The sequence below is a fragment of the Melanostigma gelatinosum genome, assembly GCF_949748355.1.
Source record: "Melanostigma gelatinosum genome assembly, chromosome: 9".
In the NCBI taxonomy this organism is placed as follows: Eukaryota; Metazoa; Chordata; class Actinopteri; order Perciformes; family Zoarcidae; genus Melanostigma; species Melanostigma gelatinosum.
In genome coordinates, this window is record NC_136642.1 from 3668319 (window position 1) to 3692483 (window position 24165).

Sequence of the window (24165 nt, forward strand, 5' to 3'; positions counted from 1 at the left end):
ACTGTTGGGGACTCCAGGTCACACTTTTCATTTCTTTGTTGCATCAGATCATCTTCCTGCATCACTTTCTGAGTATTTCAAGATTGTTGTTATAATCACTCCTCCAGAATTCTAATCGGACACATATTACACAAGTAATAATGAATAATAAGACGTGTCATCTAAAATAATATGGTTTATAAATGATTCTCTCAAACAGAAGAATGAAACTCAGCGTTTTGGTTCTCCTGCTGCTCCTGGAGACACGCTCAGCTTACACTTATGGTGAGTACGATCTGAGAGTATGTGTGACGTCTTTATTGTCAATCATCACCAGGAGGTGCACGTAGGTCTGTTTTGTTAGCAAGAAAGTACATTTATAGTATATTTATAAAACTTTTTAACTGTCGGGAGTTTAGTTTTTTTCTCCAAAATCATTGGAGTTGTGGTGAAAGGAAGCAAGACTTTTTTTTTTGGCTTAATTTGAGTTTTTTATCCGGTAATATGATTGTGTTGATTTTGAAATCGTACTTGTGTTGTTCATAAAAATGAATTTCCCTCCTCAAATCAAATTGTTCTGCAACAACTTCCTGCAGGATTTAGCAATGAGCAAAAAGTTGCCATGTGGCTCATCAGACTTAAGGAAACACATGCAAAGAGACACAAACAAATCAACACATCTTTCCACCAATTCCACAACAATTAATCACAGAGAAACTAATTCATCAATCTGGCAACACGTGCAAACAACCAAATACACAAACGCACGATAGTTGACTACATAACAGTGAGCTGATGGTTTAAGTATAAACCTAGAGTATAGAATGTTGAAACACATGGTCTATATCACACTGAGCCATGGAGTAATACGTTGTTGGACACAGATTCATGCTGAACAATTCACAAACGATCTTCCTTTATATCTCTTGTGTTTTTCAACCGTCTCTCTCCCAGAGAACGTGGCCTTGCGTGGAAAGGCGACCCAGTCAGACCGTTGGGAGAACGCGTTTGCAGCTGCTTACAATGCTATTGATGGAAACCGTAATGCTATGTACAATGCGGGATCATGCAGCCACACTGTTCAAATGAACAAACCCTGGTGGAGAGTGGACATGCTGGACTCCTACATCATCACCTCCATCGTCATCACCAACAGAGGAGACTGCTGCGCGGAGAGGCTCAACGGGGCGGAGGTTTACGTTGGCGACGCTCTGAACAAGTAAGAAAATATATCCCGTGATCAAAGAAGACAGTTAGCTGCAAGCTGCAGGCTCAGCTGTCGCCATGTGGAGGCGATAGATGTGGAGGCGATAGATATGTGGCACCTTCAGATGTTATTTCCACAAATATATATAAAAAATATATTTTTTATCCTCTTTTGAAAAAACGTGAGGAAAATTTTCAAGAATCAAACAAGCTTGTTTCTTTCATCTTCATGTTAAAGGACTACAGGTATACAATGTGAGTCATGTGCCTCTCGCTCTCTCTCTGTTAGGGTTGGTACAATTCCTCGTGCTGGTCTGGGTGAATCGGTTACTCTGACTTTCACTGAACGTGTGGAGGGACGTTACGTGATTGTGGTTTTACCGGGTCCAAATAAAATCCTCACACTCTGTGAAGTGGAAGTCTACGGGCACCGTGGCCGGACTGGTGAGCCTGGTGAGCATTTGAGCTATTACATAAATTAGTATGCAGTGACATCGCACCTATAAATATTTACTTGTTTTTATATCTTCTGGACAATATCATATTTTATTCAATCAAATTTATCCGTTTTCACGGTTGTAAAGTATGGCTTTATTACTGCTTTGTGCTCTTTGTTAAAGCGACAGAGACAACCTTCTTTGGTGTTAAAGTCATTTCTGTTTCTTCTGCCAGCAGCGGCTGATCTGCCAGCAGCGGATCATCTGCCAGCAGCGGATCATCTGCCAGCAGCGGCTGATGTGCCAGCAGCGGCTGGTCTGCCAGCAGGGGCTCGTCATCACCCAGGACGCCGCTGTTCCTGTTGTTGTGGAATGTATCTGTGTTAGTCGGGAGAAGAGTGTTAAAGTGTTAACAAATCAATGTCAAATGAAACAGAGTCTGGATGAACGATCAAAGTTGTAATAGTCAATTTATTTGCTTGCAAGCAAAGAGAACACAGTCTCACAGACACATCACCGTCATCTGCGAGAGGTGCTCTGATGACACATTCAAATGCCTGGACATTTATCCTCAGTCAGCATGCTGTTATCTTGATTTGCAAACAAGAATAAACAAGAAGAAGGAAACCAGTCAAGGCAGATGTTTTTCTTTGAAGCATAGTGTCCTGTCTTTACGATACCCTGAAGGCGCTTTATGACCGGTTTACGAATCCCTTTGTTATCAGTTTGTCCCACAATATTTATGGAGACATCAGATGCTTCCTTTGATGTCACTGTTAACTAGTCAAACAGTTAAGTCACAGTATTTGCAGAGACGGAAAAAGCCTGTGAACCATCACACATCATATATGCCTAAAGAGGGTCATGCCCTTCCGCTAATGCTCATCAAGGAAATACTGTAATCAAGACCCTCTGTGTGTTTCCGTCTTTGAAGACAAATAATGCACAGGAAAACAGATACCAAGATAACAGATCACAAGACCCCTGGATCCGAAATTTACGAGACTCATTTAGAAGACACAAGGTTTAGTGCCTGCTCTTCTAAAACTCACATTTCTTAACCCTAAAACAGTAGACTGACATATTTTCCCATAACACTGTCCCGTGTGAAAACAAAGGCAAACGTTCACTTCAAGCTTTTGTTGGACCGTTGTTTTTGTACCGTTGTTTTTCATCAAAAGCCATGGCGCTAAAGACTACGATTGTGGAACCGTCTGTTGTGAACAATCTTCAATACAAGACATAAAAACATTGGTGCTGATGGCAAATACTTTATTTTTTAAAATACAGACAAAATAGACAAATATTATAAAATACATCTGCAACACACGAAGGCCTGCGACAGGAAAACAAATATTTATGCGTTTCAGGAAGTGTGACGACAGCCCCACTTCACAAAACACGGGCACTTACAAGATCACTTCCACACCGTGAAACCAGTCGTTCTACGAGTAGTACATGAAGAAACAGCTCTGAAATCTGGTGGACAAAATGTCCAAAACGGATTAAATGTGTATTTTTGATTTGTTCAACCGCTCGCTCTGGCACATTTAATGTTTTTTTTGTCATTACACTGATTTAATTTGTTCTTTCGTCTCATTCCGATGCTCAATCAATAAAACAACCTGCACCAAGGTGTGTTGTACCGAAGTTTTTTTCCACCCGATTACAGGTTCATACACAAAAAACACATTGAAGCTGAGAGCATTTCTAGAAAGAGAAAACCCATCACGGAATATTTAATAAGTGGTCACCAATAGTTCAGGACATGGCACCATGTTGGAGGAGTGACCATGCACCAGAGACAGAAGTCTGTCTGCGGTGGCTGAGAGTCAAACTCTTGCAGGAGGAAGTGGGAGAAGAAAGTGAGAATGTTCCTTTGTCTTGTTGCCGCTCCTCCAACGTGGCGACGCCTTCTTCTTATATGAATAGTTTGACATTTTGGATAAATGCATAGCCAAAAGTTAGATGAGAAGATCGATACCACTCTCATATCAGCCCGTTAAATATGAAACTATGGCCAGCAAGCGTCGGTAGCTTAGCTTAGCGTAAAGACTGGAAACAAGGGGAAACAGCTACATCTGCCTACCAGCACCTCTAAAGGTACCGTATTGATGAATCATTCATTAACAGGTTGTTTTTGAAATTGTGGCTTTACAGGCTTTTTATACGGGACTATTTCTTGGCCAGGAACAGTAACTTGTGGTCATCGTGAGGTTGCCAATGGAAACAATTGCTCTCAGCCAAAAGAATAGGTACCAAAGGCCAAAACTGGTCTTTTCGGCACCCTTTAGAAGTTTTGTTCAGCACATTTTTGACATCGCCGGGTCTGCGGTTTCCCTCTGCTTCCAGTCTTTGTGCTAAGCTAAGCCACCTGCCTGCTGGCCGTAGCGTCATGTATTGCCACAAAGACCTTTTATGGATCTTCTCATTTAACTCTCGGCATAAAAGCCATTAAGCGTATTTCCTGAAATATTGTACGGCCATTAACGCACCCTGAAGAAGGAACCAACGACTGCTAGCATGTACACAAAATCCACTGCTACAAATGGTTTGGATTGGCTGTTCCAGAACTCACAAACCAACGGTTCTCAATCACTAAAAACACGTCTTTTATGTGCTACAGTACCGCGAATACGCAGCTTTAATAACAACACTTCCTTTGGCAATAAACAGCAATAAAGAAACACAGAGAACTTTTGAAGGCTTTACATTGGCATCTTACAAACATTTTGGGTATTTACAAAAGCACAATTAGAGGAACTACTTGTTTTGAAATAAAAACTTTTTCCCGAATTGAGAATGAATGCTCTTCTATTATGTGAAGACTGTTACATCTCTTGAGTGAATTCCATGGGGACTACCCATTGTTCAGACAGACCATTAATCAGAAACCCCAACAGTCTGAAAAAATGATGTAATTTGTCCGATGATGTCATTCCGCATAATAATTTGCCATGTGCTAATATGGGATAATGGGCTGACGGAACAATGGTATGGCACCAATTCCACCTGGAAAGGTTTTCAAAAATCTTCCAAACACAAGACGATAATTTCCCCCTGTCGTTCCAAAGACTCTTAAAACACTGTTGGCTTCAAAATAAAACGTGTTAAAGGAATAGTTCACCCAAGAACAGTGTTGGTTGTATAAAGCTCTCAACTCTCAGTAACAAACGCCAGGGAGGATAACCAGGAAATGCTTTGTTCCCAAGAGTTAAGTGAAGGATTTCCTTGAGCGCATGAATGGATACAAGACACTTGGATAATGCTGCACAGGGATTTCATAACGTTTTACAGATGTTGGATAACATTTATGCCGTCTTTTGTTCGGCCTCCTTCAAAGTCTGTCTGCATTGATATTAGGGCTGGGAAAGTTAACGCTTTAACGCGTTAATTAATTAACGCCGACAATTATTTTATCGCGCATTAACGCAGTTTTTTTTTTTATGATTGAGCGGACATTTTCAACACAAGAACCGGACAGCGAGCGGTGAACAGCTGTGTTTGTCTGCCGTCTCTTCCTGTTTCCTTCACCTGCAGTCCCCTGGGTCCTAAGTCCCTCCATGTACAGCTTCTTATCACCCTCTAAGTACCAACGTACGTATTTATAACAAATACCACACATATTACGGTAATCAGCGTTGCATATGTGTCTGACCAAAATGATTCATTATTGTCTTAGAGTTTTTAAAGTGTTTTTGTTTGGAATATGTATAACAAGCATATCATTTAAATATCGCTACTGAGAATTTAACAAACAAAGAAAAGAAAAAACATCACGTAGATAGGTTTGCAGTTTTCAAGGTGTATATTTCAAATTGCATCTATTACACACATGAAGATACAGTTATGAACACCTGCTGAATATCTATTATCAGAATCATTATAACTGTATTTTAACTGCTACTGTGTAAAGCAGGGGTGTCAAACTCATCTCCACTCTGGGCCACATCAGCATCACGGTCGCCCTCAAAGCGCCGGTTGTAACTGTAAGACTGTATAACTAACGTCTCCCTAACATATTGTTAAATAACTCTGCATTTGATTATTGTATTATTACTATCTCATGATTTCAACTTTCTATCTCATAATTTCGGGGATACTTTTATTTTCAAGTCTAACTTTTAATTATTTTTCCAAAAAAAAAGAAAAAAAGATTTTTTATTTTTTATTTTTATACATTTTTTTGCTGGCGGATTCGCGTGGCGGGCCGGATTCGGCCCGGGGGCCTTGAGTTTGACACACTTGAGTAGTGTAAAGGGAATACTGCTGTTAAAAAGTACTTTATTTGTTTAAAGTGTTTGCAAACCAAATGTTATTGACCTTTTGTTCATATAGCAGTACTTTTAAAATTAAAGTGTGCAATACACTACTTTTGAATTTTTGAACAATGTGATTAAAAATTGTAATCGCTGCCCAGCACGAACTGATATGCTTTGGTTTTTTCGGACGCGCTGCTCTCCCTAACAGCATTGGTTAGAAAACTTTCTCTGGGACCATAATGAGCCTCGGGAGGTGAGTGATGTAGAAAATGTATATTGTTTTGGGGTGAAGTATTCCTTTAACACTTTGAAGTTTGCATAAAAATGACTCTCACAAATAAATGATAAAAATAGCCTACTTCTGAAAAACACTGCATAAGAAGAAGTCAGCTGTTGTCAAGTTTGCAAAGGCTATTCACAGTATGTGGACGTCATCGATCGGTCCTGCCAGACAAAATGTACTTCTTATGCAAAAGTCAAAGAAAATGAATTCTATACAGTGAGAAACAATACTGACGTATAAACAGCATCTCTTTGAGGACAAAACTAAAGATTCTATACAACAGAACCAATGCAACAATCTAAATGAAGAGCTACGACACCTCATGGCTTCCACTCGGGCACCAATGTGTGTCATGGGAACGTCGCTGGATGCAACGATGGAGCGGTTTGGATGATTGGCAAAATGTGGGGAACAGGGAGTTCCTTTAAGTCACAAATACTGGGGACTGTCAGCGAACCGACCGCTCAGTGAGCCTGAGCACCGCAAAAAACTGTGTAAAATGCCAGTGACGTAAAAGCGGTGAAAAGAACAACCGCACCAGTCCGCCACACGGTGTTATCTGAGATCTTTGCTAGCTTTGGGGACTTTGAGAACTTTGTAAATGTCGTTGGAAAACACTGTGGTGAAGTGGGGTCTCGAGCTCCTGGACATGTGGGTGCAGAGGGGGATTTTACCAACATTTAGGGGATCCTCGATGTCCCAGATCTCTGGCATGCTGCACCCGGGCCTGGGGAGAGAGGGAGAGAGAGAGAGAGAGAGAGAGAGAGAGAGAGAGAGAGAGAGAGAGAGAGAGAGAGAGAGAGAGAGAGAGAGAGAGAGAGAGAGAGAGATTAAATCAGAAAATCTCCGAACAGCGGTTCCTGGGTAACGATGTCCCCCCTTCAGAGGGCACTGGTGGTGTTGGGGTACCTGGTTCGCCTGGTGCACCACGAATCCTCCAACACGAAGAAGTCCACTCCCAGGCTCATGAGGTTCCCCTTCACGGTTTCTTCAGACATGCGGCTGTACATGGAGTAGACCAGCTTGGTTCTCTCCCTGCGAGGGACACGATACAGCACCGTTGTAACGCACAAGGTGGAAATCAACTACAGTTAGGGCGTGGCACTATTCTACACACACTTTACATGAAATTCTAGCTCATCGTGTCCAAAGAACTCTTTCTCCGTCTCTCATCTGAGCAAAAGAGCAGCTGTGCTGCTGTTAAGTTCCACTGACCTCAGACCAGCGTCTTCATAGTGGGGGTGGTTGACGATGGGCCGACCCGTGGAGAGCTTCACGCTGGCCATGGTGGGCATGGCTCCAGCAAACACAGAATCTGCATCAATCGCACACAAAACAAATGAGACAGTGAAGAGAGGATGAACCGGTGTGTTGTGTTGAGTATCTGCACTACCAGCTCTTTATGCTAATCATGTTCTACTTAGTATTACAACTTTATACAACGGGCATGATGACAAACATTCAACAGTTCTCCATTTGCATCACAGTTCATTCGGGAGGATGCATTTTGTGGCGCTGTCGAATTGTACTGCGTTCTACTGACAGGTGTTTCTATTATTCAGTCTACCTCTACCCCAAAGCAACAGAAACACCAGTGCAGTTGTAACTGTGACAGTATCTCAGTGGAACCAGAAGCTCTCCTGCTGCTGTGTGTTGCTACAGTTACCTTGAGTAACGGTCATCTTTTAGGACTCGTTATACTGAAACGTCACTGTAACCACCTCACTCACCAGGGCGGGTGTTGTCCTGGATCCAGTCCAGCAGCTCCTCCTGCGGCAGGTTGCTGAACTCTCCGATGATCCCCCACTGGGCCTGCAGGTTGGCCACTCCCTGTATGGCCATGATGGCCATGACTGCAAACACGGCAAGCTGGTGTTTAAACCTCTCCCCGATCCAGCCAAACAACTGACACCACCACCACCAGAGGGAGGGAGAGAGTGAGAGCATTATTAAAGGACAGCATGTCAGCTCAACTAACTGCACCATACACAGTTAATAAGAAGAAGAATTTAAGTGGAGAAGAAACTTGACACTCTGGCATTAAAGGAAAGCTTCACTGAAGTCTTTGGTTTTCTCTCGTGCTTCCAATGTGAACAAAGAGTCAACAACAGAGGGAAGTCTTGATGCATTGAAGTAAATGGAGGCCGCGTTTAACAGCATAACTACGGTACATCAAAACATCCGTTTATGAACTCACACTACTCGGGCAGTGCAATCCAAGTTTCACTTATCCAGTCGTATGCTCACTACTACCCAAACGCATGCATTTACACTAACGCCTGACTGTTTAAAACACTCCACATGAAGCGTCTCATGCTTGTGTTGGAGTGTTACTCGTCTGTGTGAGTCTGAAGTGTTTTAACAGTAAGATGCGTGTTTGGGAAGAAGCTTTGCTGCTGTAAAACACGACCCTCAATTACTTTAATTCATCAAGACGTTTCTCTGTTTCGGGGTTCTTTGTTTTCTTCTTCAAGGTAACACGGGCTGAGTAACTGACATACAAACTGGGTCATTTTGTGGGTGAAGCACTCCTTTAAGGACACATACCCGTGTTTAAATGTAGACCATCTTGTTATCCGTAAACACAGACCTGTTTGGAGCAGATGAGCGAGGCCATGATGCACATGTGTGGCGTCAGGAAGAGCTTCAGACGCATGATGAGGACGGCGAGGACGGCGAACGCCACCAGCTGCAGGCTGTGGTACACCAGCTGCAGAGACACGAGTTCACACGCAGTAAGATAATCGACCGGGAACTGTGAGCGATCCTCTTGAGGCAGTTACACTCGAGGCAAACACAAAACGGAGACGCAGGACGTTTGATCCACGACTGGACTGACATTACTGAAGTAATAAAACAGCAACAAAGCACATTTGAAATGAATCAAGAGAATGAAAGTTCACTTTTAGTTCCACAAGTTGACAAAAAACTATAATTCTCATAATTATGCGTTATTTATCAAGCAAAAAAATGAAACTAAGTTGAATTCACATTTATTATTTCTGGTTGAAAGGCATTGTGTCCTTGACCTGAAGTCAAACAAACTGTTTGAATGCATTTATTCCCCCACAAAACAGATTTTAAAACAAGTTTTAAAGTTCCCGGTGCATTGCCGGCACTAACTGTTGATTCGTGGTAGAGAGTGAAACCTTTAGCTGGTGTGGTGTCTGCATGCTCGTCAAATGAAATGAAAACGAGCAGTCGAACACATAAATTAAATATTCAATCTGCAACGTAGGTTAGGACTATGCGATAAGGATACATTTGAATACGTTGTGTTCTAAATTGTTCAAACTTGACATTTCTTATGTTGGAGAGAAGGCAGACATCTCTACGAAGGATATTTCAAACACTCTGCAACTCACACCAAAACAATCTGGACTGATAAACAGCACTACAGGTAAGAGGAAAAACACAGAATTTTAGATTTTGGGGTGAACTGTCCCTTTAAGTGACCTCCACTTCCGCTGATGAACTCATTAGCTGCAGCGCTGCCGTCACTGAAGCTTCGACCTCTTCAGAAGCAGCTCTCCTCCAACGCACACCTGAACAGCTTCATTTGCTGGACGGACTGTGCGATGACATTTGCGTGACGCTTTGATCTTTTTGAACACGCCCCTCCCCGAGAGGAGTGAGCACAACCCTCGGGGCTCCGCAGTGTTACTCGCTGAGCAGAAATATTAAAGCAATTATCTGGGAAACTTCCACACAGCGCGGCTGGTGGATGAACATCTGAACGTTTCCCTGCCCTGGGAGGGATATTACAGAAAATGAGATGAAGCAACACACACACACAGAGAGAGAGAGAGCGAGAGCGAGAGCGAGAGAGAGAGAGAGAGAGAGAGAGAGAGAGAGAGAGAGAGAGAGAGAGAGAGAGAGAGAGAGAGAGAGAGAGAGAGAGAGAACAAAAAGGCAGCACGGGGGGATTTCATGACAGAAGGGGAGGCTGCCTTTCATTCCTTAGTAATGAGAAAAGGGATGAAAACCATTTAGGGACATAGAAACTGAGCAGACGTTACTGCACTGGAGGAATCGAATCAAGTAAAAACGGATTAAGAAAAATGGAACAACGCTGCAAAAAAAAAAAGAAAAAAAAAAAAGCCTACGAGTTCACGCTGAGGTGTCATGAGAATACTTGACCATATACTCAACAATAACAGAAAGGATGCGAAAAGTACTTATTCTCACCTCTCCTTTAGCGGCGATTTCAGACCTGCAACACAGAAAGTGAAGAAGAAGTAAATACAGTGAGACCAGCAGAAAGAAGAGCGAGGAGGCCTCTGGACGCTCACCCTGCAGCTTCATCACCATCTTCAGGCTTCGCAGGCGCCTTCCCTCCGTCCCTCAGGAACCGGACTACGTCCCGGACAGTCTGAGAAGGAGAAACACGGTGAGAATAAATGTGAAAAGGAGATTCCTTCAAGTGTCACGTTTCCAACAAACAGTGCACAGCAGGAGAAGGCGGCTTGCTCATGCATTACATTCTTCGTCAAACCGACTTATGTATTCTTAGCTCAGCGTGGGCAGGCGTAATGAGATTACACTGCATAAAGAACACGTCCTCAAATATCCTTTTTGAAATGATTTCTTTTCATGTTTTAGGAATCACGACTAAATCTCGCTGTTCTTCTTTCTCAAAGCAGAAACATACACATGGAAATGCCCACTAAGCTTCCCCACGCAGAGCAAATATAACTAGTGCAATATTCTGAAACTGAAAAAAAACAGCTCCTCCTGTAGCAGCAGCTCTCCTCGGGGTGGACATGTTTGCGTAGTAATCGGAGCGGATCCACCAACTCTTTGTCTCACCTCACGTTTCACTGAGACGGGAGGCGTCACACTGAACAACACAGAACACTGTTCCGTTCCCACCGATTGTGAAAAAGGAGAAGACGGGCGCTATTCACATATATTATTGTTAAGATCAATTGATGAGTGTGTTGTTGATCCTGTGAGTGGACCCTTTGTGAAGACGTATGATGATGTAGTGCAGTGAGAGATCATGAGATGTGGTTCTGGACAAAGCTGGGAAGGAGGCCTCGAGTTATTTTAATTAGCTTATGAATCTACAGTTCCTCTCCTGGCATTTATTAAACCCCTTAAACACTCATCTCCGTTCATTAAATGACATATTTAGGAGTTTGTTTTTTTCCATGAAAGAAAATCCTGTCATGCTTCAAAATGGTTCAGCTGGAACTCCACACATCGGCCCCGTTCAGTATGCACGCATCTATCAATGCAAATTAGTCTGACGGAAACTAACCAACAAACATGTTTGATAGAACAGTGTTAGACGTCAATTAAAGTTTTGTGGCAAAATATAAAAAACAGGAAATGGCCGCTGGGAATCCAAACTTGACTGGAACACTACGAGTTTTCTTCTTCTCTGATGCCCCTCGTTTCCACGTAGCTCGGTGCTGATGATATGGAAAGCCCCATCCTGCAAGTTGACCGGATTGGTTCCTTCGGTATGTGACGTATGAAACCCAGGCTGTCATTGGAACACTGCAGTACCAAGGCAGACGTGTTCAGTTCGTCTGAGGTCTGAACCCTGAAGAGGACTTACCCTCCCAGCGATGACAGCAACCACCAGCATGTTGATGGGCAGCAGCAACGTCCTGAGGTAACGTATGGGGGTCTGAGGGCGAGAGAGAGAGACACAAAGTAATGGAGACATTTTATCAGTGAACGCTTGAGCACACAACGTCACAAGGATGAACGATTCAGACTTTACCTCCATCTCCATGAAGTCAAACTCTGCAGCACAAGTGTACATCAGAGTGTGGAAGTCTTTGTAGCTCGTGAACTTGGACTTGATCAGTCCACTGATGTGAGCCTGCCAACGACAAAACAAAACAAGTGACAGATGTGCTTTCTTTACATTCTGGATATTAAAAAATAAAATTAAAAAAATCCTCTAATTTCTGACTTTAAAATGTTAATTGTTCAGTTTGACCTTTTCTGAAGTTGTCAATAAACAATATGACGTTTATTGAGGCCGATAGCTTCACACAGCTGTCATAATAACTAACGCAGTGTGTGTGGAGTAGTGCGTATTGTTGCACATTAAAAACTATTAAAAATGTATTTATTCATGTATTAATTATACATTTAGTAGAAAGCTTCATTCATAATGGTGACATTTGAACTCAAAATTACCATTTTAATTATTATTCATCCCGTTATAACCTGGTATTTCCTGCAGTCGCAGATAAAGATCAGGCTACATTAATATTATTAGCATTATAAGATCAGGCTACATTAATATTATTAGTATTATAAGATCAGGCTACATTAATATTATTAGTATTATAAGATCAGGCTAGATTAATATTATTAGTATTATAAGATCAGGCTACATTAATATTATTAGTATTATAAGATCAGGCTACATTAATATTATTAGTATTATAAGATCAGGCTACATTAATATTATTAGTATTATAAGATCAGGCTAGATTAATATTATTAGTATTATAAGATCAGGCTACATTAATATTATTAGTATTATAAGATCAGGCTACATTAATATTATTAGTATTATAAGATCAGGCTACATTAATATTATTAGTATTATAAGATCAGGCTACATTAATATTATTAGTATTATAAGATCAGGCTACATTAATATTATTAGTATTATAAGATCAGGCTACATTAATATTATTAGTATTATAAGATCAGGCTACATTCATATTATTAGTATTATAAGATCAGGCTACATTCATATTATTAGTATTATAAGATCAGGCTACATTAATATTATTAGTATTATAAGATCAGGCTACATTAATATTATTAGTATTATAAGATCAGGCTACATTAATATTATTAGTATTATAAGATCAGGCTACATTAATATTATTAGTATTATAAGATCAGGCTACATTAATATTATTAGTATTATAAGATCAGGCTACATTAATATTATTAGTATTATAAGATCAGGCTACATTAATATTATTAGTATTATAAGATCAGGCTACATTCATATTATTAGTATTATAAGATCAGGCTACATTCATATTATTAGTATTATAAGATCAGGCTACATTCATATTATTAGTATTATAAGATCAGGCTACATTCATATTATTAGTATTATAAGATCAGGCTACATTCATATTATTAGTATTATAAGATCAGGCTACATTAATATTATTAGTATTATAAGATCAGGCTACATTAATAGTATTAGTATTATAAGATCAGGCTACATTAATAGTATTAGCATTATAAGATCAGGCTACATTAATATTATTAGTATTATAAGATCAGGCTACATTAATAGTATTAGCATTATAAGATCAGGCTACATTAATATTATTAGTATTATAAGATCAGGCTACATTAATAGTATTAGCATTATAAGATCAGGCTACATTAATAGTATTAGCATTATAAGATCAGGCTACATTAATATTATTAGTATTATAAGATCAGGCTACATTAATATTATTAGTATTATAAGATCAGGCTACATTAATAGTATTAGTATTATAAGATCAGGCTACATTAATAGTATTAGCATTATAAGATCAGGCTACATTAATATTATTAGTATTATAAGATCAGGCTACATTAATATTATTAGTATTATAAGATCAGGCTACATTCATATTATTAGTATTATAAGATCAGGCTACATTAATATTATTAGTATTATAAGATCAGGCTACATTAATATTATTAGTATTATAAGATCAGGCTACATTCATATTATTAGTATTATAAGATCAGGCTACATTCATATTATTAGTATTATAAGATCAGGCTACATTCATATTATTAGTATTATAAGATCAGGCTACATTCATATTATTAGTATTATAAGATCAGGCTACATTAATATTATTAGTATTATAAGATCAGGCTACATTAATAGTATTAGTATTATAAGATCAGGCTACATTAATAGTATTAGCATTATAAGATCAGGCTACATTAATATTATTAGTATTATAAGATCAGGCTACATTAATAGTATTAGCATTATAAGATCAGGCTACATTAATATTATTAGTATTATAAGATCAGGCTACATTAATAGTATTAGCATTATAAGATCAGGCTACATTAATAGTATTAGTATTATAAGATCAGGCTACATTAATAGTATTAGCATTATAAGATCAGGCTACATTAATATTATTAGTATTATAAGATCAGGCTACATTAATATTATTAGTATTATAAGATCAGGCTACATTAATATTATTAGTATTATAAGATCAGGCTACATTAATATTATTAGTATTATAAGATCAGGCTACATTAATATTATTAGTATTATAAGATCAGGCTACATTAATATTATTAGTATTATAAGATCAGGCTACATTAATATTATTAGTATTATAAGATCAGGCTACATTAATATTATTAGTATTATAAGATCAGGCTACATTCATATTATTAGTATTATAAGATCAGGCTACATTCATATTATTAGTATTATAAGATCAGGCTACATTCATATTATTAGTATTATAAGATCAGGCTACATTAATATTATTAGTATTATAAGATCAGGCTACATTAATAGTATTAGTATTATAAGATCAGGCTACATTAATAGTATTAGCATTATAAGATCAGGCTACATTAATATTATTAGTATTATAAGATCAGGCTACATTAATAGTATTAGCATTATAAGATCAGGCTACATTAATATTATTAGTATTATAAGATCAGGCTACATTAATAGTATTAGCATTATAAGATCAGGCTACATTAATAGTATTAGTATTATAAGATCAGGCTACATTAATAGTATTAGCATTATAAGATCAGGCTACATTAATATTATTAGTATTATAAGATCAGGATACATTAATATTATTAGTATTATAAGATCAGGCTACATTAATAGTATTAGTATTATAAGATCAGGCTACATTAATAGTATTAGCATTATAAGATCAGGCTACATTAATATTATTAGCATTATAAGATCAGGCTACATTAATAGTATTAGCATTATAAGATCAGGCTACATTAATATTATTAGTATTATAAGATCAGGCTACATTAATAGTATTAGTATTATAAGATCAGGCTACATTAATAGTATTAGCATTATAAGATCAGGCTACATTAATATTATTAGTATTATAAGATCAGGCTACATTAATAGTATTAGCATTATAAGATCAGGCTACATTAATATTATTAGTATTATAAGATCAGGCTACATTAATAGTATTAGCATTATAAGATCAGGCTACATTAATATTATTAGTATTATAAGATCAGGCTACATTAATATTATTAGTATTATAAGATCAGGCTACATTAATAGTATTAGTATTATAAGATCAGGCTACATTAATAGTATTAGCATTATAAGATCAGGCTACATTAATATTATTAGTATTATAAGATCAGGCTACATTCATATTATTAGTATTATAAGATCAGGCTACATTAATAGTATTAGTATTATAAGATCAGGCTACATTAATATTATTAGTATTATAAGATCAGGCTACATTAATAGTATTAGTATTATAAGATCAGGCTACATTCATATTATTAGTATTATAAGATCAGGCTACATTAATAGTATTAGTATTATAAGATCAGGCTACATTAATATTATTAGCATTATAAGATCAGGCTACATTAATAGTATTAGCATTATAAGATCAGGCTACATTAATAGTATTAGCATTATAAGATCAGGCTACATTAATATTATTAGTATTATAAGATCAGGCTACATTAATATTATTAGTATTATAAGATCAGGCTACATTAATAGTATTAGTATTATAAGATCAGGCTACATTAATAGTATTAGCATTATAAGATCAGGCTACATTAATATTATTAGTATTATAAGATCAGGCTACATTAATATTATTAGTATTATAAGATCAGGCTACATTAATATTATTAGTATTATAAGATCAGGCTACATTAATATTATTAGTATTATAAGATCAGGCTACATTAATATTATTAGTATTATAAGATCAGGCTACATTCATATTATTAGTATTATAAGATCAGGCTACATTCATATTATTAGTATTATAAGATCAGGCTACATTCATATTATTAGTATTATAAGATCAGGCTACATTCATATTATTAGTATTATAAGATCAGGCTACATTAATATTATTAGTATTATAAGATCAGGCTACATTAATAGTATTAGTATTATAAGATCAGGCTACATTAATAGTATTAGCATTATAAGATCAGGCTACATTAATATTATTAGTATTATAAGATCAGGCTACATTAATAGTATTAGCATTATAAGATCAGGCTACATTAATATTATTAGTATTATAAGATCAGGCTACATTAATAGTATTAGCATTATAAGATCAGGCTACATTAATATTATTAGTATTATAAGATCAGGCTACATTAATATTATTAGTATTATAAGATCAGGCTACATTAATAGTATTAGTATTATAAGATCAGGCTACATTAATAGTATTAGTATTATAAGATCAGGCTACATTAATAGTATTAGCATTATAAGATCAGGCTACATTAATATTATTAGTATTATAAGATCAGGCTACATTAATAGTATTAGTATTATAAGATCAGGCTACATTAATAGTATTAGCATTATAAGATCAGGCTACATTAATATTATTAGTATTATAAGATCAGGCTACATTAATATTATTAGTATTATAAGATCAGGCTACATTAATAGTATTAGTATTATAAGATCAGGCTACATTAATAGTATTAGCATTATAAGATCAGGCTACATTAATATTATTAGTATTATAAGATCAGGCTACATTAATAGTATTAGCATTATAAGATCAGGCTACATTAATATTATTAGTATTATAAGATCAGGCTACATTAATAGTATTAGTATTATAAGATCAGGCTACATTAATAGTATTAGCATTATAAGATCAGGCTACATTAATATTATTAGTATTATAAGATCAGGCTACATTAATAGTATTAGCATTATAAGATCAGGCTACATTAATATTATTAGTATTATAAGATCAGGCTACATTAATAGTATTAGCATTATAAGATCAGGCTACATTAATATTATTAGTATTATAAGATCAGGCTACATTAATATTATTAGTATTATAAGATCAGGCTACATTAATAGTATTAGTATTATAAGATCAGGCTACATTAATAGTATTAGCATTATAAGATCAGGCTACATTAATATTATTAGTATTATAAGATCAGGCTACATTCATATTATTAGTATTATAAGATCAGGCTACATTAATAGTATTAGTATTATAAGATCAGGCTACATTAATATTATTAGTATTATAAGATCAGGCTACATTAATAGTATTAGTATTATAAGATCAGGCTACATTAATAGTATTAGTATTATAAGATCAGGCTACATTAATAGTATTAGTATTATAAGATCAGGCTACATTAATAGTATTAGCATTATAAGATCAGGCTACATTAATATTATTAGTATTATAAGATCAGGCTACATTCATATTATTAGTATTATAAGATCAGGCTACATTAATAGTATTAGTATTATAAGATCAGGCTACATTAATATTATTAGTATTATAAGATCAGGCTACATTAATAGTATTAGTATTATAAGATCAGGCTACATTAATATTATTAGTATTATAAGATCAGGCTACATTAATAGTATTAGTATTATAAGATCAGGCTACATTCATATTATTAGTATTATAAGATCAGGCTACATTAATAGTATTAGTATTATAAGATCAGGCTACATTAATATTATTAGCATTATAAGATCAGGCTACATTAATATTATTATACTACTTGTAGAATTAGACTCCAGTGGTGGTTGCGTAGTATACCGTATTAATTTCCGACTTGTGTGATCCAAACGTTTCCAATAACTCCAGAGCGTTGTAAAGTTCCAAAGCCCACATTTATTGAAAAAAAGACCCCAAATTCCCAAAATGTTTTTATCTCACGAAATCTTCTGCTTCAATCCACATCATCTGTTGCTCTTCAGTTACCACTTACAAAAGGAGGCTCCCACCTGTATTAACTGGGCAATCTAGCAGCAACCTAACAGCACAATACATTTAAAAAATCTAGTTTTTCCTCTATTTTTTGGGTGATGATGTTATAAAATGTGACGATATTCATTCAAAGCTTCATTCGAAAGAAACCTCTGTTTCTAGGAACATGGAAACCCTTGTTAGTCCCTCCTTTGATGTTAAGTAACACGTTTAAACAGATATCAGGAATATAATCTACTGTAACGACGGCTCAGGCTGAATATTAGCAGTGTTTTGCAGACATGCATTTCTCTTAAGTATCGTTGTGGCTTACATCATCGGAGGCACAGAGGACAGTGGACAGCATGAACTTGAGCAGGACTGTGGAGCCGACCCAAGCCAAACCCTGCATGACCTGAAGAGAGGGACGAGATGGACGCACGCTCACGACCGGGACAGGAACCGGAGATAAAAGCTGGAGTCACTTCTACATACCCAGAGGACGACGCCAGGTCTGAAGCCTTGAGCAAATCGATCCCTCAGTGCGATGATCGCCTGAAAAGGGAAATCACAAGAGACAGAATTCAACAATGGTTTTGTCTTTCCATTTCCCTGTGCAACGCCTCTTACTCAAACAAATGCGTTTGTTATTTTAGATCATCTGACCCGATACGTCACAGAACATTCTCGGGTTGCACGTGCAGATCATCGGACTCTAAAAGCTCCAGCTCACCCAGATGGAGACGAGCGAGGAGGCGTAGAAGGACGTGAGCAGCATGGAGTTGCCGAACATCAGGACAAAGCAGACGGCGAGGGTTATCTGAAGCATGAGAACAGGTGAGAGAAGAGGAGTCGTGCATCAGGTTGATCTGAAATATTTGTAAAATGCACTGAACTCGGGATTCCTTGGTCCTCGCAGCTGTGGCTAAGTTTAAGCTGCACGCAAAACATATCTTATGTTCATTTTAATGTTGATTATTAACATGAATAGCGTCCTTCACCTGACAGAATATGTATACCAAAATATAATACACTAAAGCGGTCAAGTTTGGAAGGCATAGGTTTCTTCATATTTCTCCTTGTTGCATTAGGTGTTGCTTTAAATATGACCGATGCATTTTGACTTCAGCTTTTCTTTTTATACTTTAAAAACAAGTTTGTTCCCTGTGATTCCCGGGACAGTGTGCTTCTGCTCCCGGGACAGAAAATAATTCTCATTTTTGGGCTAAAAACACATCAATCCCTCTTGTGCATGATCAGTTGGTGTAATTAGAAATAACGTCAAACATTAGGTTCCCAGAGGCCTCACAGAAACACTCTACAGCCACGGAGACGTTCTGCCTCCCGACAGCAGGAAGGCGGTCTGGAACAGATCGTGTTAAGTGTGAATGAGAAGTCTTGCTGTTGTTGGAAACACTCCATTAAAACGACGCATGATACTTTGAATACACAGCCACCAGCACAATCTAATCCCATTCACTGAACTCTTGATGCTTAATCCCAGTGAAGTAATGCACCACTCGCTGCACTGTGCACACGGAGCCCAGCCGGTCTAAACAAGGGGCACCGACAACTCACTGCTGAGCTCAACTAACCTGCATTTTAATAATTGATCAGGGACGCAATCAACTGTTATTTATGAATCTGCTTGTTTTTTGTTAGCACACAACAGCTTCATTATGTAAACATGCAAATGTTGACTTTTGAGATGCTACAAGCAGGCCATTGATGGTTTTCCATTGATGGTTTTGTCAAAAGAAATGACGTAGTTTATTTTTTTTTAAACTAAAATATAAAATATTTGTAAATCCAGCTTCTGAAACGTGTGGACTTGCTGGCTTCCCGTTTGTTTTTTCATTTTAAATTGAATACTTTGGAGTGTAGGATCAAGTCAAAACGAGGGCGTAGGTTTGCATGTGGACGGTGTGGACATGTCCCGACCAATACCTCAGCAAACTTCTCACGCACAGGTCTGGACCTTATTTCCTGAAGAGCCACCGTCTCTCTGCATCGGAATGACGCGAACCTGCTTGAAACTGAAACGCATTCCATGCAGCAGGGACTCGACACTCGGGGCATTTGCGCCCATGTGGTATACTTAGGGCGCCTGAGTCGCCTAAATACTTCATTGTTCATGGATGTATTCTGCATTCATCTACACAATTTATGTTTATATTGTTCTATAATTGCACTCTACGTTTGTACGGTTCCTACCTCTATGTACTGTCGTGTTTATAGAAGGATGACAAAGTCTCGCTTATTTCATCTCTTATCTTAATAAGTGACAGATTAGTATCAGGTAGTTGCAGTTGCACGAGACGCCGCTCAGCCTCTGTGTGACAACGCTGTAGATCAGGTAGAGGACACACGTGGACGCTTTTGTGTCCGTATTCATTTTCTTTAACACACAAAGTCACCGTTTCCAAGCTTTCTAAATTATGCAGCGGCATATTCCTTCCTCTGACACAAATCTCCACCATCTTACCACAAAGGGCGTTCTCCTTATCTGTGGAGCACACGGGGCCCGGCTAACAGCCTGGCATGCTGAGCGGATTAGGGAGAAAGAATGTGGAGGAGGACGACGAACGGCCTGAATAACGAACACTAACACACACACACACACACTTTTGTCCTTGGCAGGGTGCAGTTGCCAACATATCCTCCCTATTTGACGCGTGAATAAAGAGCAGTCGTGTAGAGTGGCATCGTTATTGCTGAAGAAAGCCGTCCCTGCCTCGGCTGGTGTTGTCCTCGCGGCTCATAAAATTCCTCCAGCCGAGGAGCTGAGCGAGATAAGGAGAACCGAGGCAGAGCACATTACGGCTCAGGGGACAGCGGCTGGAAAGACTTTCACTTATGTTGGCCACAACACACAATCCTCACACACAGGAAAAGCTAAAACCACCGAAAATCCTCAACATTTTGTCCCTTTCACGTCCTTCCTCTGTGGGGTTTTTTGTCTCACCTGCACAATTTGGTTATTTGCATCTTTCCTTTCTGCATTAAAAAAAAAATCCTTTTGTTGCATCTCTGTCTCAGTAGTTCAGGTGATTTGGTGTAATTATTTACTTATTTGCTACCGAGGTGCTGCATGATGCACCAGAGACGAGTGAACACATTAAGTTAGGAAACAGAAACACTCTCAACACTGGTGGATTGATTGCTTGGTCATCTACTGTACCATATGAGTGACCAGGATGGATTGCATCTTGGCGGCGGCGAGGTAACCCAGTATGTAAGAAGCAAACAGAGAAGCCACCTAGACAAAAAAAATAAGAGACAACCATAAAAATATACTCCTGAAAACATACTAAATAATTCATATCAGGAGTCAGGAACAGACTGCATGCATGTGCAGCCGATACAGATCACACTACAGCTACACCTGACAAGAGTTTTCAGTTTTGATATTCCACATTTTATAACCACACCGTGCATAGATTCATATTGATCCTTCACTAAGTCCCGCCCCTCGAATGCAGACTGGCCAATCATAGTGTAGCATCAGCCAGCTCCGACCAGGGTCCAACAACTATCCGACTCCCCTCCACAGACTCCCATGCAGTCGTTTCACTAAAGTCGAATAATAATATCAAAATACTAAAGATTAATATCACCAAATAGGTGTAATAATGCCACTAATTGATTCTAAAACTGTTTAAGACCCTAAATATTGTATTTAGTGTATTTATTCTGGCTTCTGTCAGACTCTGGAGCGGGCAGAGCGGGCGGACATACAGCATTTGTTTCGCGTGCTGTGAGCGAGGCTCAATTTGCAGCTTACATGTGCAAAACAAAGGAGAAGCTGTTGCGCAACTCGTCTGGCGTTAGAATGAGCGGTGCCCCGAGGGGGCCGAGCCGCTGCCGAGCACAGTCGCTGGCAGCGGTGACCCCGTTTGTTCTGGAGTTCAAACTCCGGCTCCTCGGTCTGCCAGCCCACACACTCTACCACCTCCCGCTTCTGTCTTTCACTTGCTCGTCGCTGGAAGCATCTCTCCTTTTCCACAGTCTCAACTGTTCCACTCAAATGTGCTCAGGATTTCACATGCATATTTTCCTACTGCATGTCACGATAGGGTTTATGAAATGAGGATGTAAAGGGTTGCATTCTAGGAATTTCATAATCTCTGTCTTTTTTCAGTCTTTGTTTCTTTTCCATCCTGGCAAACTTCTACAATCCGGTCCCCTTTCTTGCCAGAGTCTCTCTCTCTCTCTCTCTCTCTCTCTCTCTGAGTCTCTATTTTCTCCCTAATCTCCTCTGCCCCTTCTGCTTTCTTCCCACTCTCTCTCCCCCGATGTCTCTCTTGCTCTCCGTTTACCTGAGTGAGCAGCACAAACTGGGCGAACTGCCAAGGCAGCATAAAGCACAAATTGGAGACACCGAGGGCGACCATGGCTGTCCTGCTCGGGTTCCGTGTCCTGGGGAGAGGCGAGAGAGAGAGAGAGAAAGAATTACAGCGGTGAGAGAGTAGCGGGTTGCGGAGGAGATAAGAGACGATGCATTAAGACGACACAAGCACACGCATTCAGTTTCACTCAGTCTGCCACAAAGCCCCGCTTGTGTACCGAGCCGGCCCTCAGAGATATGACACGCCGGAGCTCATTCTGCGTTTTTTAACGCCGCCGGTAGAAGAAGTCACAGTTTACCGACTGCACTCGCGTAACACAAGGTGGCGTCCGCTAGTTGATGTGCAATGAGACGATTACTAGACTGAGACAAGAACATTAGCTCACCACTGTTTAGCAGACAACAAAAGCGAGCTTCGCCTCAGGCCAGTAATTACAACACACAGAGCCTGTATCACTGTAACGTGTGCCGGAAACAGCAGTCTGATCACGCGTTACCTCTGTTGTTTCACATCGTCAACAGGCTGTTCACGTGAAAAGAAAAGCAATGATGACACTTGTTGTGCAAGTGTGGCATCCACGTATAAGCCTCTCCATCTACCACCAGGGTGTGCACAGGTGTTCTGCATACATTGGAATGTTGATGAGTTTGTTTCTGCGCCTGCCATGAAATAAAGTGTTCTCCGCATAGATCCAAGTGTGCGGATATCTACCAGATGTTTGATACTTCCAGCACCGTCTCTAAGATACAGCCGGGTGTCGCGGTGGTTATCCTGCACGTATGAAACTTGAAGAAATAAAATGACTTCTACTCTTCCACGTGTCTTATGGAGAATCTGCCGACGCCGTGGACCACTGTGCCTGTGAGACGGAGCTGCTGGCGGCGAGTTTACCGTAGGATGTAGGTGAGAAGGAGCATCTGCAGGACCAAGAAGGGGTAGGCGAAGCTCTCCCTCAGGGGCGGAGTCCACATCACGCGAGTGCTCTGACAACGTCCACAAAGACACACACACAATAAAAACATGCACATTAACAAGCTGATCAAAACCAGAGTGGATGGAATCACTTTGCATCACACACACTTTTATTCCTATATTAATAATTCCACCTCGTAAACTTAATGGATCTGAACGAGGATCTTCAGTCATTTAGTTTGAGTATCTCGTAAAAATAATGTGCGCCAAACTTAGGGGTGTACAGCTGTTATTTTAATGTGCCACATGCACATTAAATCAACGCAGCATATCTGCTGCTAAGTGGTTTTACTATGTGTGCTGAGCAGCTTTGGCAGGCAGAATTAATTCAGTTTTATCTGATCTCATTTTCAAGTGGTAGCTTGAGAGTTCCCTGGCCATCTGTGCCATTTAGGTAAATAAAAGAGTCAGACTAGACTCCGTATCAAAGGACTCGGGGCCAAAACAACTCGATAGGGACGTTACGTTAACGAACGTGAACGATATTCATTCCCAGCATCTCGACACTTGGTTCCTTACTGAGGGTGAAAATCACAGATGCTCCTGAAATCTACCACTGCAGTCTGGGGAAATGAAAAGACTGGAAAGAGGAGAGCATCCCCTGCTAGTGTGTGTGTGTGTGTGTTTGATCTGAAATAAATTCCATTTGTTCTGAAGTGGAGAGGAGAAGGTGGGAGGAGGGAGGAGGCTTTGAGCTCC

The 24165-nt window shown here is 38.9% G+C and overlaps 2 protein-coding genes across 2 annotated transcripts in view; one reads left to right on the forward strand and one right to left on the reverse strand.

Moving 5' to 3' along the window:
* Positions 1–203: 203 nt before the first annotated feature.
* On the forward strand, positions 204–1867 carry LOC306782661 (fucolectin-like; the record flags this gene model as incomplete). Its single annotated transcript, XM_079276105.1, has 4 exons — positions 204–264; positions 934–1198; positions 1475–1638; positions 1806–1867. 4 exons carry the CDS (start codon positions 204–206, stop codon positions 1865–1867), a joined length of 552 nt encoding a protein of 183 aa, XP_079132231.1.
* A 1016-nt stretch (positions 1868–2883) lies between these two features.
* dpy19l1l (dpy-19-like 1, like (H. sapiens)) overlaps positions 2884–24165 on the reverse strand; it is a 28273-nt gene continuing 6991 nt past the window's right edge. Inside the window, exons 8-22 of the mRNA XM_079276048.1 lie at positions 23386–23477; positions 22465–22564; positions 21327–21404; positions 18879–18965; positions 18641–18700; positions 18480–18560; positions 11902–12003; positions 11734–11805; positions 10460–10539; positions 10356–10380; positions 8758–8877; positions 7898–8072; positions 7383–7482; positions 7077–7202; positions 2884–6894 (exon numbers count right to left, since the gene is read on the reverse strand). Of these exons, the coding sequence (XP_079132174.1) occupies positions 6723–6894; positions 7077–7202; positions 7383–7482; positions 7898–8072; positions 8758–8877; positions 10356–10380; positions 10460–10539; positions 11734–11805; positions 11902–12003; positions 18480–18560; positions 18641–18700; positions 18879–18965; positions 21327–21404; positions 22465–22564; positions 23386–23477 (1470 nt within the window). The 3' untranslated portion in view covers positions 2884–6722. The remainder of the gene's footprint in view (positions 6895–7076; positions 7203–7382; positions 7483–7897; positions 8073–8757; positions 8878–10355; positions 10381–10459; positions 10540–11733; positions 11806–11901; positions 12004–18479; positions 18561–18640; positions 18701–18878; positions 18966–21326; positions 21405–22464; positions 22565–23385; positions 23478–24165) is intronic.